At 46.9% G+C, this 19,457-nt stretch overlaps 1 protein-coding gene across 1 annotated transcript in view; it reads right to left on the reverse strand.

Moving 5' to 3' along the window:
* Positions 1-9,769: 9,769 nt before the first annotated feature.
* The window catches only part of LOC118086797 (ATP-binding cassette sub-family C member 12), a 77,943-nt gene continuing 68,255 nt past the window's right edge, over positions 9,770-19,457 (reverse strand). Inside the window, exons 28-30 of the mRNA XM_088671100.1 lie at positions 17,772-17,885; positions 12,750-12,914; positions 9,770-11,779 (exon numbers count right to left, since the gene is read on the reverse strand). Of these exons, the coding sequence (XP_088527226.1) occupies positions 11,687-11,779; positions 12,750-12,914; positions 17,772-17,885 (372 nt within the window). The 3' untranslated portion in view covers positions 9,770-11,686. The remainder of the gene's footprint in view (positions 11,780-12,749; positions 12,915-17,771; positions 17,886-19,457) is intronic.

The following is a 19,457-nucleotide window of genomic DNA, read 5'->3' on the forward strand; positions in this document are numbered from 1 at the left end:
GCACCCGCCCGCTGGCCGGCCGGTCCGCCGGTTTGCCGCGCAGCTGCACGCTGCGCCCACCCGCCCACCGCGCTGGGAAACGGGGCAGGAGGGCACCAGAGAGATCCGGCGCACCACGGCGCCAGGGGCGCTTAAGACGGCCCTGAGAATAGCGTGGCACTATTATTTCCCTTGACCTGGACACTCGACTTCTATTGATGCAGAATATACAAAACAGAATAAATAAAGGTGCATACATGATATTTTTCAACGGAATATGTAAGTAAGATTCATGCTAAGGATTAATAATAATAATAATATGTTATTTAAGGTTTCCCCAGCCACTCTGGGCAGCTTCCATCAAAATATTAAAATACAATAATCTGTTAACAGGGCTGCCTTCAGATGTCATGAAGTGCTCACTAGATAGTGTAGCTGCTGATACTTGCAACACAATTGCACAATATTCTGCTTTATTTTACAATGTGCATGCAGGTAGCTCAGTTTTGTTATCATTCATTGGTTGTATGCCTTGTATCTTATTTCCAGCTGATGAAGACTATTATGAAACAGTAGTATCATTCCAGAGACACTGTCCTTTCGAGGCTTTTGAGACGTCTTCCGTTGAAACTTTTGAAAGACTATTGTGAGACTGTCCTTAGACATCTGTTTTGAACACACGGCTTGACGGTCCTCGCTACCACTCTGTTATATTGTACATATGAACTTCGATTGGCTTACTCCTATAATTTGAATGATATCATTATTCTATTATATATTTTCTACTAACTATTACCCTACGTGTTGTGTTTGTATTGTTGTAACTGTAGAACCTGACATTTGTCCCTACTGAAATTCATTCTGTTAGTTTGGGTCCAGTTCTCCAACCTATTAACAGTTTCGGACTTGGGGCTTTCAAATTTCAGTGGCACCCTGTGCAAGGCTAAAATTCACACACACACCCCACACACAAACACACATTTTGTGCTCTGTTCTACAGCACTGTTGTGATCTGAAGAAGTGTGAATCTGAAGAAGTGTGCATGCACACGAAAGCTCATACCAAAATAAAAACTTAGTTGGTCTTTAAGGTGCTACTGAAAGAATTTTTTTATCTCTCTTTTTATATGGCTTATCTCCAACTAAGCTGCATTCAGAGGAGATCCATTGAAATGAATGGATGTCCATTACTCAAGTCCATTGATCTCGTTGGGTCTGAGCACGTCTTCCTTATTTACTTGTCAACATTTCTATAAAGTCCATATTAAGGGGTGAGGAGAATAGCATGTTAGTTAATGGTGTAAGATCAGCAATAAAACGATATTCATCAAACCACATGCAAAATGCCTTGCGATCGGTGGCTCAGCTTAAGACAGCAACATAGCTCAATCAGGGTGGGAAAAAACCAGGGTAAACAGATGAGATTTTAAACAGGTATCATCTCTTTCCTCCCTTGTTTACCTCCTCAATGTATCATTGCCTTTTCTATCATTCCTCTTGGTAACCTTCTACTGCTGTCCATATTTTCCCTGTAATCTCCTTGCAGCAGAGTCTTACCTCCTTTTGGTCTGCATAAGTTAGGTTGTTTTATTATTATTATTTCCATGTAGAGCAGTGCTGGGGAATAGGCTTGCCAGGTCAGAAACATTCCAGACTCTGGAATGTAACTGGTTGGACATTAGGATAGAAACCTCAGTCAAAGATATTGTTCCCTGGGAGAGCCAGTGTGGTGTAGTGGTTAAGAGTGGCAGACTCGTAATCTGGTGAACCGGGTTTGCGTCTCCGCTCCTCCACATGCAGCTGCTGGGTGACCTTGGGCTAGTCACACTTCTCTGAAGTCTCTCAGCCCCACTCACCTCACAGAGTGTTTGTTGTGGGAGAGGAAGTGGAAGGGAAATGTTAGCCGCTTTGAGATTCCTTAGGGTCGTGATAAAGCGGGATATCAAATCCAAACTCCTCCTCCTCCTCCTCCTCCTCCTCCTCCTCTTCTTCTTCTTCTTCTTCTTCTTCTTCTTCTTCTTCTTCTTCTTCTTCTTCTTCTTCTTCTGGGTAGGGAAGGCACTCTTGCCCACCTAGAGATTTAATCCCTCCCCATGCCACCTGCAGAGAGGCAGGCCAACCTGGAGACTTCAGGTCAGTCCTGGGGGGGTCTGGCAGCTCTATGGTTCATGTATGACACTCTGAGCTCATTGAACCAGGGCTGGGGAACCTGTAGCACCCCAGCTGTTGAGGGATTCCAACCAGAGCCGGCTCACCCATTACACAAGACGAAGCACCTGCCTCAGGAAGTGGAAGTACAAAAGGCGGTGCTCTGCCCAGAGCCGTCTTTCCCATAGGGTTTAGTGGTGCATTGTGCCAGAGTGCCGGCCTCTAAGGGGTGCCCCAGTGAGTGGGGGAGCTGCGCGGCTTTGCTGGTGGCCTTCCCTTTCCCTGCATGCCTGCCAGCTACGCCCCGCCAACCATATGGCTAGCGGGTGCACATCTTCCCTCCCAAGCCTCTGCGGGGATTGCTCTCCCGCAGCAGCATGGGGGAGAGTTGCACCCCCCCGATGGCTGGCAGTGTGCAGCTTCATGCCCCCCCCCCCGACTGTCCGTGGTAATTTGAGGGCGCTGGGCACATATTTGCACCCTGGCACCGCATCTGATAAAGACGGCCCTAGCTCTGGCCAACTGCCCCACCATTTCCACCACCAAGACTTTCTGCATTTCTGCATGCGGCACTGCCGCTCGTTGAGGGTGGAGAAGCCAAGCAGGCAGCAACACTTTGAGGAGCACCCTGGTTCCCGCTGAGTTTGGCAAGTGCCAGGGTGTTTCTCTGCTCCATTTGTTATTCAGCTCCACCACCACCCCATGGGGAAAACTGCTTGGCAACAGTTCAAGGAGCATCCCAGGTCCTGCCAAGTTTGGCGAGAACCAGTAGCATGCGGTGCAATTTTTTGTGGGAGACAGAGGAACCAGCTTGCGAGGGTGATGGTCGGGGACATTACACACATGAAGCATCACACCTCCGTCCCTAAGCTGGGTAGAAGCCTCCTGGGCTTTGGGAAGGAGGCGCCAGGTCTCTGATGGAATACTGGAGCACTCCTGCCTCCTCCCCAAAGCTTGGTGGGCTTGGGGAAGGTGGCAGGAGGGCTCTTGGACCCGTCAGAGCAGAAGCCTCCCAGGGTTTGGGAAGGAGACACCAGGGGAACATTTAGGGGACTAGCCTAGTTCCTCTAGTCCATTGGCTAAAGCTGGGGAGCAGAGGCTCCGGAAGTGGGGTGTGGCAGGCAGGCCAGGAGGTGGCAATTCCCTTTCACCTCAGGTGGCGAAACGGGACAGGTTGCCCCTGATTCCAGCTCCCATCAGCCCCAGCCAACACGGTTCCATGGGAGTTGTAGTTCAGCAGCATCAGGGCAGGAGGCGCAGTTCCCCTAGCCTTGATGTAGAGTGATGGTGTGGTGCTAAGATGAACTCTGCTTCCTCGTGTCAGAGCTGTCATTCTGTCTGCCAAACCAGTGTGCATTTGCACCCTGACCCAGAAACTCCTCTCACCCCACCACCCCCATTGCAAATCAGCTGTATGCTGGATGGGTGGGGGAAGCAGGGATGCTAAATTCACGGCGGCTTGAAATGCCAGACTTCTTGATGGGCCTTACGGGGAATTTGCTCTCTGCTATACTGCAATTATGGTTGCTGTCACATCAATCTACCACCTCCCCCACCCCCACCTCCTCCTCCTCTTTGCTGGAGCTGCTAAAACCACCCTGTTTTTCATTCTGATCAAGGACCAGAATTTCTACAGCATCAGGCATCTGCTCCAGGGAAACATCACTGCCTTGCACCCACACAGTTTAAGAGAAAGGGAAAAAAGAGAATCAGCTGGCAATCCCTGTTTGCACTCACTTTCCTGTTTTCCTTCTCACATATTTTATTTCCTCGTCTATTATCCTTTATCTTCACTTCATATTGCCAGGACTTGGAAATCGCTGCTATACATCACTGTCATCCGATAGCACAGCTCCCCTTGTGTCAATGTCAACCAGGCATCAAGCAACTAACCTGCTGTTATGGGTCCTCATCGGCTTTCCCCTTCTCACTGTTGCTTCACCGGTTCGACCCTTGCTTCCTGAGTCTGTAGCATGGGTGATTTCTGGGTTTGGCATCCATTCGCCCTCAGGTAGGGCTTCCTCTTGCCAGTGGCAGGTTGTTTTGCCAATGATCATCTCGCCTTCAAACGCTGAAACAAGGAATTAGACTGTGGCAATAACAGAAGCCAATGCCTACCTGGAGAATATTTCATTGAGGTACCAGTTGAACTGTTTACTTAGTACTGAATAAGGTTGCCAGGTCAGGAACAACCCAGATCCTGAAATTTTAGGGCTCAGACCTGGGTCCTAGGAGCAGTCCTTGGGGGTGTCATGGGCAGTGGTGGAGAGCAGGCAAGGACAGGGCTGGCACACATCCTGGGAGTGTGGTGTGCTGCCCGCAGGGGCATGGTGTGCATCATGGGGCGTGGCACCCTGCCTGTGGGGGCGTGGCACCCAGCACGGACGGGGGGGCAGCTGTGATGGCACCCCACCGGGATCGTGCTGCCGGGGGCGGTGCGCTCCTCCCACACTCCTCTTCCTCCGCTAGTGGTCATGGGGATGGGTCCTGGAGAGGGAAGTTAATTGGGAAAGGGGAGCAGAGGACAGCCCACCCACCCCCCCAGTGTCTATTCTAGAATCTGCAGCTCTCTCCTGCCCTATTAGTGAACCTTTGTTTGCTGGGGCTGCATGCTTGCACAGCATACATTTAAATCCACACTGAATCCTAAGTTCTTATCATTACAGTACAAGCCCCTGTTCAAAGTCTTTCCCAGGCCCAGAGAAATGATGGCTCCGCACTGTGTATGCACCATATCTTCAAAGCGCATTTAAAGCACATGTCCCTCACCCACAAAGAATCCTGAGAATTGAAGTTTGTTAAGGGTGCTGTGAATTGTAACTATGGAACTCATTCCCACAGGAGGTAGTGATCAAGGCTCTGCTCTGCCTCCGCAATCAGAGGCAGCAATACTTCTGAATGCCAGGTGCTGGAAACCACTAGAGGTGAGAAGATTCCTGTGCTTGGACCTCATTTCTTCATAGGCATCCTCCCTGGGGCTGCTTTCCAGTCTTGGGGGTGACTTTTACCTTTGCGCCGAAGGCTATCCATGCAAAATCCGGAGGTTTCTACACAAGAGGGGCAGGTGTGTGCTGCCTCTTTCTTTGAAACTAGATTGGTCTCACTTGGATAGTAACTACCGTAGATCAGTTTCATATTTGGGAAGAAGCTGTAATTATCTGCAAGGTGTAATTGCTACCATGCTTATATCTCCAGCTGTTTCAGATATATATGTTAAGGGCTGTGGAAAATCCACGTTGAGAGTTTTTGTTTCTTGGGGTTACAGGCGCAATATTTGAGCCTCTTCTGCTCAAAATATTGGGAGCCCCAAGCAGTGCTGGAGACGTAAAGAACAGCACATGGAGATGACTCAAAGATTACCGTGTATATGCAAAACAGGCATATATTTCCAGTGGGCAAGTTTCCACTAACTAGTGCTGACGCCAGGTTCTGGGAAGGGCAAGACACTTTCAATGCCCGCCCTTGAATAGACTCTCCTTTTCCTGGAACTGTTTGGGAGTATGTTGCACCAAATTCCACAGAACTTGTTAGTACGTGTTCCTAGGACTGCATAGATTTGTGAAGACATTAAAGGGCTCAGGAATATGTTGTGATCTTGGAGGGGGCTGAGACAATCCCAGGCTGGCTTGATGGAGTTTATTTTGCAGCAGCGCAGATTATGTGTGTGTGTGTTGGGTTTTTTTTTTGGGGGGGGGGTTGGCTGGCATTTCAAGGCATGATGAGAGATTAGTCAATGTATTGACAGCCATTGTTCAACCTGGCAGACTGTTGCCAATAAATGCATTAAGGGGAATCTCGGTTGGTATACTGCACTGAACTGCTGAACAGGAGTGGCGGCAGGAGGTATGAGCTGCATGTTGGGGACGGAAGGAAGAGGTGATTGCTTATTATATCATCTCTGTAGCTGCCAAAGCCTGATGCTCTGTTTCTCAGGGAAACTTAGCTGTTAGCTATGCTAGGGACCCAGGTGGCGCTGTGGGTTAAACCACTGAGCCTAGGGCTTGCTGATCAGAAGGTCAGCAGTCGAATCCCTGTGACGGGGTGAGCTCCCGTTGCTTGGTCCCAGCTCCTGCCAACCTAGCAGTTCAAAAGCATGTCAAAATGCAAGTAGATAAATAGGTACCGCTACAGTGGGAAGGTAAACGGCGTTTCCGTGTGCTGCTCTGGTTCGCCAGAAGTGGCTTTGTCATGCTGGCCACATGACCTGGAAGCTATACGCCGGCTACCTTGGCCAATAATGCGAGATGAGCGTGCAACCCCAGAGTCAGTCACGACTGAACCTAATGGTCAGGGGTCCCTTTACCTTTACCTTATGCTAGTTAAACTATGGAACTTGCTCCCACAGGATTATATTTTTTATAAGCATTAGATAAATTAATGGAGGAGGGAACCCAGCCAAGTTGGTGGGGTATAAATAAAATATTACTATTATTATTATTATTATTATTATTATTGAAACCCAGCCAGATGGGTGGGGTGATGATGATGATGATGATGATGATGATGATGATGATGATGATGGCTACTAGCCATGATGGCTATGTTCTGCCTCCACAGTCAGAAACAGCAGTTCTTCTGAATGCCTGTTGCTAGAAACCACAGGAGGGGAAAGGGCTCTTGTGCTCTGGTCCAGCTTGCTGGTTTCCCACAACATCTGGTTGGCCACTGTGAGAATATGCTGGACTAGATGGGCCACTGCCCTGATCCACCCAACTCTTCTTGGGTTCTTACGTTTTTACATGTTTTGCACTTATTTCCATATTATTTAATTCCAGGGGGAAAAAATCAGTTTGTAGCCCCTTTAACCTGGAAAATTGAGGGAGTTAGAGAGGCAAAATTTGGGATGGTCAACTGGCATGCAGTTCTTTCTTCAGTGGTTGGACTCACTACCTTTTATTCTGACTGGCTGCAATCAAGAGAAAAGGTGAGAAGATGTTTTGTGTGGCAATGTCCCTCCCTCCCCGTGAAATAAGACACAAGACACAATGGATTGATTTTAAGTGGGTGAAAAGGCCACAACTTTATTGGTTTCGGATGTTGAGCAGTATTGGCTTAGGCATTGGAACCTAACCGGCTATATCCGACTGTAACCTGTGTGTTACAGTCTGGAAGAAATTAACCACCAGAAAGGAGCCCAGTGATGTACATCTACTGGGAGCAAGGGGGCAAAGAGGCTGAGTTCCCGCCTCTGGCTTGTTTAAAAGAAGTGAAGCCCCGCCTCCCAGCCGACCCTATTGGTCGGCCCAGGTCTGATGGAGGCGGGAACTCCCACCTTGCGAGGGGGCTGAGCTCTCAGCCCCCATCGCGAGAGTTCGGTCGGGGCAAGCCCACAACACCACCTCCGTGGAATGCAGAAGTGGTTTTCTCGGTGGCTGAAAAGTCCCCCTTTCATGCTGATTTGGCAGCTCTGGGACACTGGAGACAGGAGCCCTGCTGCAGAAATAGCAACAGTCCTTTGACCGCTTATGACACCCTTGCTGCTGCCGTATATACTAATACCAATTTCAGTCTCCAAATGTAGTCAAAACAGCACCATCCACACTCGAGGGAGGTGTGAGTGGGCTTGGAGAAACCCAAGTCCTTTTGCAGAAAAGGGTGGGGGTGGAATGGAGTATCCTGGGAAGGGAGACATGTCTGACTGGCTGGGCACCTGGATTGGTAAACTCCACTCTGTCACGTTTCTGTTGCACATCAGAACTGCCCCCTTCGAAACACTCGAAGCTCTCAGGAGGCCATCTCCTGCCATTTTCTCCCACTGGTGGACCATCTGGATGGGCTATTATCTCAACAAACAAATTGTCAGCCAGCATCCCTGGCTGCCTCCTCTAATAAAGCATCATTTTCCCTGGCTGCTGGGCTGATCTCCCTTGGGAACTTCCATCCCTGTGGATGAGTCATGCGGCCAGTATCAATTTAGCAGAGGAGGATTTAGTTTCCTCCTTTAGCTCTTGATGTTGCTGCAGCTTCTGAAGGCATCCAGATGAGGCTCTTGTCATTGTAGCAATTGTGCGCTATCCCTTAGGCATACGATGCAGAGCTTCAGTATCCATTAGGAGCATTTTAGGTTCACACCCGGAGCGCCGCTTATGGCTGCTCGGAAACAGCTTTTGCTCTTTTTTTCCTGTTCTCCTCGGTGCTAGCGAGAAACAAAAGAATGGCTTTGTGAAACGATTGGGGGGGAAAGAGAGAGAGAAGATACCTGGGGTAACTCAAAGCCAGGAATTAATGTAGAACTTGAGCCAATTTGTGTAATAGAGATACACACAGAGCTGGCAGCCTGGGAGCTTTCAAACCATGGAAACAGGCAAATATTAACTAAATTAATACACTCAGACTTCCCAACAAGACTGTTTATCCCATGTGAACAGCCATAAGATATGTCAATTTAAGTGAGGGTGGGTATGCATTGCAGTGTTGCTGGTCTTTAATAACTCAAGAGCCATTGAGATTGTCTTTACTGGTGTGGGAATTCACTTACCCCCTAGAGGTAACATTATCAAACAAAATGGAAATTATAAACGTGTTGATGTATACATTTACAAAGCCCTGAGCAACTTAGGCTCTTAGGGTACCTCAACCCATCTCCCTGAACTCTTATATCCCACTGAGATCATCTGCAGGAGTGGGGCTGGTCCCTCCCTAAGTTAGCGAGGCTCATTTGACAACAATGAGAACTCTTTAGCGCCCTCGGCCTAGTCCTGCGGCTGCCCTGCCGACAGAGTCTCAGCCGCCGCCTTCTGTGTTAACTCGTAAACACCCGCTTAAAACTTCTAATCCTTGAGTAGCTGCTCTCAGCCCCAGGACCCTGGCAGCAACCACCCCGACACCTGCAGTTAAGTCATAGATCAGGATGCGGGACATCTTTCGGCCAGAGGACCACATTGCCTTCTGGGGGCCACATGGCAGTGAGCGCCTTCTCTCGGTCCCACCAACGTTGGAAGCACAGTTGGTGGTGAGAGAGAGACTTTTCTGCTCCCATATTGTTAGGGTTGCCATATTTCAAGGAGTATAAAACCGGACACAGTTGAGCTTTTTTTGGCCAACTCCCTCCCAGAAGTGGCTCCTTTTTGCTGTCCTTCCACTGGCAGGTTAAGACCTCCCTGTAAAGATGGATCCTTGAAAACTGAGGTGCAGGTGTTGCCTATCGCTGGGCTGCTGTCAGGGGAAACTGTATTAATTGCTGGTTCTAAATGTGTTGTGTTATGAGGTATTTTATTGGGACGCAGGTGGCGCTGTGGGTTAAACCACAGAGCCTAGGGCTTGCTGATCAGAAGGTCAGCGGTTTGAATCCCTGTGATGGGGTGAGTTCCCGTTGCTCGGTCCCAGCTCCTGCCAACCTAGCAGTTCGAAAGCACATCAAAGTGCAAATAGATAAATAGGTACCACTACAGTGGGGAGGTAAACGGCATTTCCATGCGCTGCTCTGGTTCACCAGAAACGGCCTAGTCATGCTGGCCACATGACCTGAAAGCTGTACACCAGCTCCCTCGGCCAATAACGTGAGATGAGCGCACAACCCCAGAGTCAGTCATGACTGGACCTAATGGTCAGGGGTCCGTTTACCTTTTTATGAGGTATTTTAACTACAGTGGTACCTCAGGTTAAGAACTTAATTTGTTCCGGAGGTCCGTTCTTAACCTGAAACTGTTCTTAACCTGAGGTACCACTTTAGCTAATGGGGCCTCCCGCTGTTGCCCCCCCCCCCCACGGTTTGTGTTCTCACCCTGAAGCAAAGTTCTTAACTCGAGGTATTACTTCTGGGTCAGCGGAGTCTGTAACCTGAAACGTCTGTAACCTGAGGTACCACTGTATTGCTTTTCACTAGTTTGTTTTTATTAGTTTGCATTTTATAATGTTTTTTAATGTCTTAAGCTGCCTTGAATCCCAGCTTGGGAGAAAGGCAGTACAGATTTATATTATATTATATTATATTATATTATATTATATTATATTATATTATATTATATTATATTATATTATGAGTCTCAAGAGACTCTTGAGAGTCCCATGGACTGCAAGAAGATCAAACCTATCCATTCTTCAGGAAATGAGCCCTGAGTGCTCACTGGAAGGACAGATCGTGAAGCTGAGGCTCCAATACTTTGGCCACCTCATGAGAAGAGAAGAATCCTTGGAAAAGACCCTGATGTTGGGAAAGATTGAGGGCACTAGGAGAAGGGGACGACAGAGGACGAGGTAGTTGGACAGTGTTCTCGAAGCTATGAACATGAGTTTGACCAAACTGCGGGAGGCAGTGGAAGACAGGAGTGCCTGGCATGCTCTGGTCCATGCGGTCACGAAGAGTCAGACACGACTAAACGACTAAACAACAAACAATTATATTATATATGATTTTGCTTGTAGTAGAAAACAAAAGCAAATGTTTGCAACAGTGGGCATGTGCCAACATGAAATATGTCTGTTGAAAATAAGAAATTGGTAGGTGATAATTCCAAAACCTGTAACTGCAAGAAAAATGAATTAACAAGTGACGTTACAGTGGACGGTATCTTTACTGCATACTTCAATGACAAACTGCAAGAGTGCTTCCTCCATTGGAGCCTATGTATCTTTTTCTCTTTTCTTCTCTTCTTGGAAAACAGATCACATGGTACGCAGAGAAGTGCTGGGCACAATGCAGCCAAAGGGAAGAGTCTGGTGTTCTGTTTTGTTTTTTGACTATTGATTCCAATCGACGAGATAAGCATATACTTACGTTGTTCTGGTTGAAATCTGTGGGACCCTTCAGGTGCTCAGCAGGCTGGTTTGCATGGGCTCCTTTTACCCAAACACTGCAGTGCCTTTTCCTTGCAAGCATCAGGTACAAGCTAAAGGCAGAAGCTGTACCCAGCTAGGCTGCTTAAATCCCACTGTAGTCAATGGAATTAAAGATGCCCATGTATCTACAATATGACAGCCAAATAGATGAATTGTTCCTTTAAAACCCAGCCGGAATTTTTCAGCTGCCCAAATGACACATGGTGGCTCCGATCCAACAGAGACTGGTTGCCACAAGTTCCACTGAAATTCCTGGGACTTGAGTTAGTTGTAACTAACTCGTTGCACTGATTTTGGTGGGGCTCAGTCACATCCTACCTGGCTGAGTTGCAACCATTGTGACTATGCAGTGATCAGGTCTACATCATTTGCCTGTAAAGGTTGTATGGAACATACAATGTTTAACTGTTGTGGGATGCTAAGGGTGAATACCCTCTGATAGGTCTGCCGGTCATGTTAGCACCCTCTGAAAATGTGCTGATCCAACACACCATGTTAACAGGTTTCCCTGTAGGTGGGCTATATTTTTGAATGAATTCCAAAATCAGCAGTCCAGTGCCATGTGCTTTTGCACAGTCCTTCTTGTTCCCCTTATTTAGTTCTTAGTTTCAGCTGCCCCTAGTTCTATCAAGCTTCAGAGTTTGCCCTTAACTGTGGCCTTCAGTGAAGGTTATCATATTTCTTTGTCGGCAAGACGTTAGATGTCAATTCTGTTCTTCCTGTCCATATAAGCCTTCTTTTCTGAAGTCCACAGAGAAAGCACCATTCAATATTTTCATGTCCTAGGATCCGACGTTGCTTGTAGCAGCTAGGAGTGATGCAAATGCGGAATTGGGTTTCTGAAGGAGCTCCTCCGGTTTGCCAAACTCCACTATCTGAAAGTCATTGGGAAAGAGATTGAACAAATGTCAGGTGCCTTAGCAAATGTCAAGTATGAAGCAAGAATACAGTGTAGTTGGGGTCGTTGTTGTTTTTATGAGTTTCCTATCTTGTGAAAATTGCCTTGGGGAAGGAGAACAGCAATTGGAGGGGGGGGGGATACATAGTAATAGGGAAGAAAGGACGTCCTCAGTTCGGTTCCTTTATTGTGGGTTTGCTCTGCCCTGGTTTCCAATTGTCTGTAGGAGGATTTCTAAAATTAATTGGGGAGTGTGCAGTTTGCCTACAGCTTTCAGTTCCTTTAGATCCTTTAGTTTAATGTCCCCCAGTCTACATTACTGATGAGTGTGTGTGTGTGCGTGCACACACACACACACACATTTACACTTTTTTAAAAAAAGTTCAGACTTTTGGTAGCATCACTTACCCCAAAGTAGGCACAAAGGCTTGCCGTTTCTCAAAATAATCACATTGCCTTAGAAGGCTATTTATTTGATGTGCTAAACTTTTTCTACCATTAGACGAGATGAAGCAACAGGCAGCAAGGTGTTAGAGCACAGAGCTATGCCAGCCTCTGCCCTCAAGTTTGCTGCAGGGAAATATCCCATTGCCAGCATTGCCTAATCTGTGCTCCTCCCCCCCCCCCCCGCTGCCCGATGTTGCTGGACTACAATTCCAGTCATTATCCTTGAACATTAGGAGGCCAGCAGTTAGCCACACCTCCCCTGGAGCGCCCAACAGGCTTCTCCACCCAGAGATGCAAGAGCAAAGGGCCGCTGATATCGTCTGCCTGAGAAGAGCTATGTGCCTCAAAGGAACTGAAACTCTTGCAAAAGCTTTAGAAACTATGTTTAGAAGATCCTGTAGCTCAATTTCAGACCAATTTTATTGGTCCTCGGTAGGAGCTATGAAGCTTATTATCATGATCATGCATGATCATGATTTACTTCTATGGCTATTAAGTACCTTCCCCTTGTCCATCACCAACACACGGTCACACTGGTAGATGGTGTTCATACGATGAGCTATGGTCAAGACGGTGCAGTCGGCAAAAGCTTCCCGGATGGTCTGCTGAATCTGCACATCAGTCTCAGAATCAATGGATGCGGTTGCCTCGTCGAGAAGTATTATCTGCAGGAGTAATGATGTTTGCATTAACAACTTTAGAATATAGTCACACATACACCCCAGCAAGCATTGCAGAATGCTGGTAAGTGGGGAAGCATCACAGTTTCGCAGACAAAATGTCACAGGGCTAAATTTGCTGTCGCTCTTCCCACACTATGGGGCACACCTAGCCATGTGTAAATATTAGGCTGTGTGCCAGATTTGGTCGAATCCCATTCCGATGTTCCAGAGGTCGGCCAGGGCTTCAAAAAACAACAACCCCGATACACTTCATAGCAACAAAGAAAGAGTGACCATTGGGGGCATGTTTCTAAGACAAATTTACGTAAAGCACCTCATAGAAAACCTACAGTTGATAATAGTCATTCCAAGTTAGTGTTTGCCAAAGTGTGTTGTGCATACTCCTGGGGGTACACGAAAGGGTTTCAAAGGGCATAAGGCAGAATTTTTATTTTATTTTACTTGACCATAGTTGTTTTTAGCTACACAAAGCAATTAAAAATAGTATTATTAGAACCATCCCCAAATTACTTTTGCTTGAAAGGGGGCACACCAGTAAGACTGAACTCTCAAAAAGGGGATATGAGGTTATTGTAAGTTTGGGAAACGCTGCCCTAGGGCAGGTAATCAGAAGTTGTTTCATATACGAGAAGAAATGGCAGTATATGAAATAGAGGAACATTTATTAGATACAATGTGTGATGTAATGGAGAAATGTGTATTAGGTGAAAAGTATGATATTATGCCCTATATAAAAGGGATGGGTATAAAAACAACATGGAAGGGAATGTGCAAAGTCAAATTATAAGAGAAATGTATAACAAATTTGAAGTTGAATAAAATAAAAGGAGTTGTTTCATATACACTAAACATCCAGACACATTTCAGTCCAAAATAGCCTCTCTCAGTGGGTCTGCTAAGGTCTTCGTTCTCACATGACATTATAGAGAAAATAAAAATATGGTGCCTTTCAGTTCAATTTTCCAGACATAACATAATGATTGAATGCCAGTGGTGTCCCTGCTTGGGAAACCAGATACTGCCCTTTAACAATGGTGGGAGTAACAAGCAAAAATATCAACATTCCCAAACAGCAGAGAGACTGCCATGTGGACACAGACTTCACAAAGACTCACAGTCGCCCGTTAGAAACTGGCAGCCAATTACAGCTTCCCAGCGCAGAACCACCTGGTGAAACTGATGTGTGGGTGTGCGAATTTCACACACCTTAAGGTGTGCGTCGCTGAAACCTCAACAGGTGCACCTCTCCTCTCCCCTGCACGACACACTTCACCTGCCAAAAGCAGACATTCTCCCTTCTGCATGTTTATTGTGTTGTTATCGTTATTTAGGACTCGGCAGGCATAAAAGAGTCCTGACTCTCACGTTCCCTTTGCAATGTGTGTAAACAGGAGCAGGTACGGCCTGCATCAGAGGGAGAGGTAAGACAGCAGGCCCCCTCCCTCAAGCCTGGCTGAGACCAGCTGCCATTTGACTGCTCCCCTTCATGAACAGGCCCCATCTACCGGTATGTCTTCTTCATCTGGCCACAGCAGAGGGAGAATGAGACAGAGAGGCTCTGCCCATTGGCTCAGTTGGGACCAGCTTCCATTTGGTTCTTCCCCTTCCAGAAGTGACTCTGCTGGCATCCCATTCTACCTAGCTGCACCAGAGGGACAGATGAGACAGGAAGGCCCTCCCATTGGCCCAGATGGAACCATGTGGCTCTCCCCCTCCCAGAATTACTTCCCTGAACTCAGTCTAGCTGCAGCAGAGGAAGAATCCAGCTGCCATTTGGCTATGCCCTGAACTGCCTCCACCAACAGCCATCTTGCTTGGTCATTCTGCAACGTCATTCTGTAACAGAATGTGCCACCTGTGCTTGGGAAAGAGCCACGCCTTGGTGGTAGAGCATTTGCCTTGCATGCAGAAGGTCCCAGGTTCAATCCCTGGCATCTCCAGATAGATATGAAACCCTGGAGAGCTGCTGCCAGTCAGTGTGGACAACACTAGATAGACCAATGGACCAACCTGGTATACAGAAACTTCGGTTGTTCTGAACTGTGTTAGAGACATCAGGACTGGGACCCAGAAACAGGCCAAGAGACAGTGCAGCTGGTGAACACCCAGTGTCAGCTAATAATCTGGTTTACAGGTTTCAAATAAATCATGGCTTCCTATTGTTTGAAGGAGGGATGTGGTAAAGTTTTTCAGCATTCAGGAGGATCAGGTACCATAAACTGTGATTGCCATGGTAGAGCACAAACTCAGTATCCCTTAAGGTCCACTTAAACTAATACAGTGGTACATCAGGTTGAGTACCCAATCTGTTCTGGGGTGCCGTTTGCACCCTGAAAAATACTCAACCCGAGCGGTTCTTTAGCGCATGCGCAAAGCGCCAATAGAGTGTTTCTGCGCACGTGCAAAGCGTGCAAAACACTTCTGCGCATGCACGCGCAGCGGAGCCCAGAAGTAAACACTTCTGGGTCCGTTGAGTATGCAACCCGAAAGTACATAACCCGCAGCATACACAACCCGAGGTATGACTGTATTGGGATTCATTATTAGCTAGGGCAGACAAAGCTGACATCTTTTCAAGGAGGGGGAAAGGACAAGAGGGTGTGCTAGTTATCTAAAGCAATAGCATCACCTTGCTCTTAGGGCAAGGATGGCTGCTCAGGTAGCAGCACCAATAGAGAAGGAAGCAGGACCCACCCATACGAGACCCTCTGAAATATTTGCAAATGGTTGCAGTTGCTTTGACAAAGTTCCGTGATGGTGGTGTGTCATCATGATGAACGTGAAATGTGCCCCGAATTTATTATTATAGCTCTTGAACTGTGCTATAATTTCAGCAGTTTGTCATATTAATGAGGCAACATAAATCAGCGCAGGAGCACAAATAAAGGGGGGTGAAAGTATCAACACAGCAGGGGAGGAATGAATGGGAAGAACATTTGAATGAGGTCCAATAACAGAAAGTTATTGAAATCGGCTCTGGCAAGCTCAGGGACAGAATGTAAAAAGAACCCTGGATGGATCAGGTCGAAGGTCCACCTAGGTTCAGCATCCTGTTTCTTGCAGATGCTTCTGGGAAGGCCACCAGCAGGATTTCAAAGGAAGCAGGTCTCTCTCACTCATCCCTGCAAGCAGCTCTGCTGTCAGTAAATGTCCCTGGGTGCCATTTGTTGGGGATCGCAAGAGTGCTGTTGTGCTCAGGTCCTGCTAGCAGGCTTCCCACTGAAATCAAGAGCTCAAGAAGAGCCCTGATGGATCAGTCCAAATGGCCCATCTAGTCCAGCATCCTGTTCTCTTTTTTTATATATAGTCTATTTTTATTAATTTTCCAATTAAAACACGATTATATCACATTCATTATTTCAAATTATACAAATACATATCAATTAAACCGAATATTATGCCAAATCATATAATATTTTCTGGAGTTCCCATGCTTCAAAAATTTGGGGATTCCTCGCATCCGTCTACTGCCGTCTTTTTCTAAAGTCCAAATCTTCATTCAAAACACCAAAATAATCCCGATCATTCCCCACCAGTCACTAAAATATTTTCTTCTTTCATCCAATTTTTTCACAGCTGCTGAAATAAGTATCAAACGAGAGTTCACATATATTCTTTCTCCTGTGTGAGTTTTAATCGTCCTGGCCCCCCCCCCATATATCTTCTGTCTGGAATGTCCTGTTGCATCAGCCTTTCAACACGGAGCAGCGCCATCTTAAAAAGCTTAGATCACTTTCGCTTTCTTAAGCTTTTTATTTTTTAAACCACCGATCTTTGTAAAATTTACAGCTTTTCCAGGCAAAGAAACAGCAGTCACCTTATGCATAGACTCTTGATAAGTTTGTGGCTCTCCTTGCCCTGTAGCTGAACTTAGCTTCAGATCGCTGTTCAAATTCAAAGTGCGTCACAGCCATAAATCCACCGAACGCATTCCAGGGACTCCGACCGTCCAGTTAAAGGGGGGCCTCTCTCTTCAGTAGTTTTACAACTTCAAAGGATATGCTCAGTAGAATAGTTTATAGTTCATTACTCACTCAGGTATTCTTTATCTCTCATTTGTTCCAAACAAACAAGGACGTCCCGTCCGGGAAGGTATGGAGTAACTCGTAGAGTATATGAAAAAAAATAAAAAAGTTCGCTTCCCTTCTCGTTACGTCCCCATCAATCTTTCTTCCAGATAAAATACAGCTTTGACTTCTCACCCTCAGCAGCACAAATTCCTTGGCAGTAAACAGAGCTTCTTCCCCTCCTTCCGAAGCATGTCCATGAATACGCCTAATTATCTTCTTTAATCATGGAGATCCCGCTCTGCAAGTTGGCATCCGGGAGATCCGACATTTCATGAGTGCTCTCAGCCCAGGCCCCCCCCCCACTCCTTGAACAGTCGGAGTGGGTTTGGGGGCATCGCGGGCCCGCGGGCCCTCTCCGTAACCCCCAGAGAGGTAAGGGGGTTGCCTTTAACTCCCCTGGCAACCGCCGAATTCCTCATGAAGGTCGGAGGGATGGAACAAGGGTCAGCCATTCCTGCAGGCGGAAGCGGAACTCCCAGCATCCTGTTCTCATGGTGGTCAGTGTTCCTGCATTGCAGTATTGTCTACACTGACTTGGCAGGGGCTCTGCAGGTGGGGAGTCCCTCCCAGCCCTACCTGGAGATGCAATTGGGGATTGAACCTGCAACCTTCTGCATGCAAGGCAGATGTTCTACCATGGAGTTACAGCCCTTCCCTTTAGAAACGAATGCAAAGGAGGAGAAATGCAGGAAGAAGTGTGTTTTTAGGACCTAGGGTGCCTTATGCCTTCCGGAACAGTCGAGAAACAGCGACCACTCCAGGAACTCACTTTTGAATTTCGGAGGAGCGCCCTCGCCATGCAGAGCAGCTGCCGTTGCCCCACGGAGAAGTTCTCTCCATTTTCAACCACCTCTGCTTCTAACTTCCCTGGCAGTTTTGAAACCTAGGATACAAGAGAAACGCCGCCATGATTATACATTTTATTATTTGTTGCACACACCACAACAACAGGGCAGGAAACCATCTTTGACACAACGTCACTGATCCCTGTCAAGTATAAGGAGATGGATGTGCAAGAGGGAAGAGGCAAAAGCTGCTTGAACGTCTGATGGCGGCAGGCAAGGGTGAGAGTGGGGGGAAGCAACTGAGGGGCAGGAGGAATGACGAAGGAGTGATGTGAATAAAAGATCTGGCATGGAGGCGTTTTGGGATGGCAACCAGATTCTGCTTTGAGCAAACAATCACCGCACAATGGTGATACTGTATGGAAAACATACACCACCCGGCCAGGTTCAAGGTTCTTGTGTTATTTTACAAGGCCCTTAACAACTTGGGTCCAGGGTGGCTCAGGGACCACCTGATCTCTTATACCCTTCCTCTATCATTGAGGCCTTTGGGGGAAATCGCTGTTAGTGGTCCCCATGTCTCAGATGCACGACTCGCACCCACAAGGAGCCATGCGTTCCGTATAGTGGGACCAATTTTGCAGAGCAGGCCCCTCTCTGTTGAACGTCTGGTGCTTACGGAACGAATACTTATTCTTATTCTTATTCTTATTCTTATTACTCCATCAGGCTTTTTAACTGAACTCTTGGATTCTGTAGTTTTAACTCATTTTTAGCCCTGTTATATTGGGTCTCTTGCACACCGCTTAGAAATGGATGTGATTAAGAGGTATACAAACTGTTGAAATAAATAAAGGAATTAATGAAAAAAAGAGAAATCATATTTCTTTCATTGGGTGAGTGGGTGGGTGGTCTGGGTGGGTGGGTGTGTAAAACTAACTACCTGCCAATAGATTGACTCTCTCTCCCCCAAACCCCCTACCCTAACCTCTCTTTCCGTTTTCAGCATGATTTGCTTCCCAAGGGATGGGGAACACCTGTGGTTCTCCAGATGCAGCTGAAGTACAACTTGGGGTGAATCTCTCTCTCGCTCTCTGTTTTGCACATTTCCACATCAGTTTGCATTTATTTTTTTAAAAGTGAAAGTCCTCATGGAAATCCATCAGCATTTAAGTGTGATTTTCCTCTAATATAGACAGTTTGTTTCCAAATTTTGTCTAACACACAATTTTTTGTGAAGCGATTTCCTTTAATATAATGCATCTTTGTATGCTATTTCCATGAATATATGTGCATCTATACAACCTTTACCCCAGCATTTTCATTTTTGTAAAATTTACCTTGCTAGAAAATGGCATGGCAAAATTCGGAGAAGTGTAGATTTTGAAGGACGGCTGTGTTTTGCTTCTTGTATTGTTTCAGAAAGTGAAAATTAAGCCGGTTCATTTCTTAATGTAAACTGGATTGAATTTCTCCTCCATTCCTAACTACAGCTCCCATAATTGGTCAACACTGGCCATGCTGGCTGGGGCTGATGGGAATTGGAGTCCAACCACATCAGGAGGTTTCCCCATCCCTAACCTTGACCCAGATGATTATTGGCTGCTGAGTCAATATCCCAGCTTAATCCGTTTGGATTTCCCTCCTCTCACAAGGAGCACTGATGGCAA

Source organism: Zootoca vivipara, chromosome 6, assembly GCF_965207765.1.
Source record: "Zootoca vivipara chromosome 6, rZooViv2.hap1.1, whole genome shotgun sequence".
NCBI lineage: Eukaryota > Metazoa > Chordata > Lepidosauria > Squamata > Lacertidae > Zootoca > Zootoca vivipara.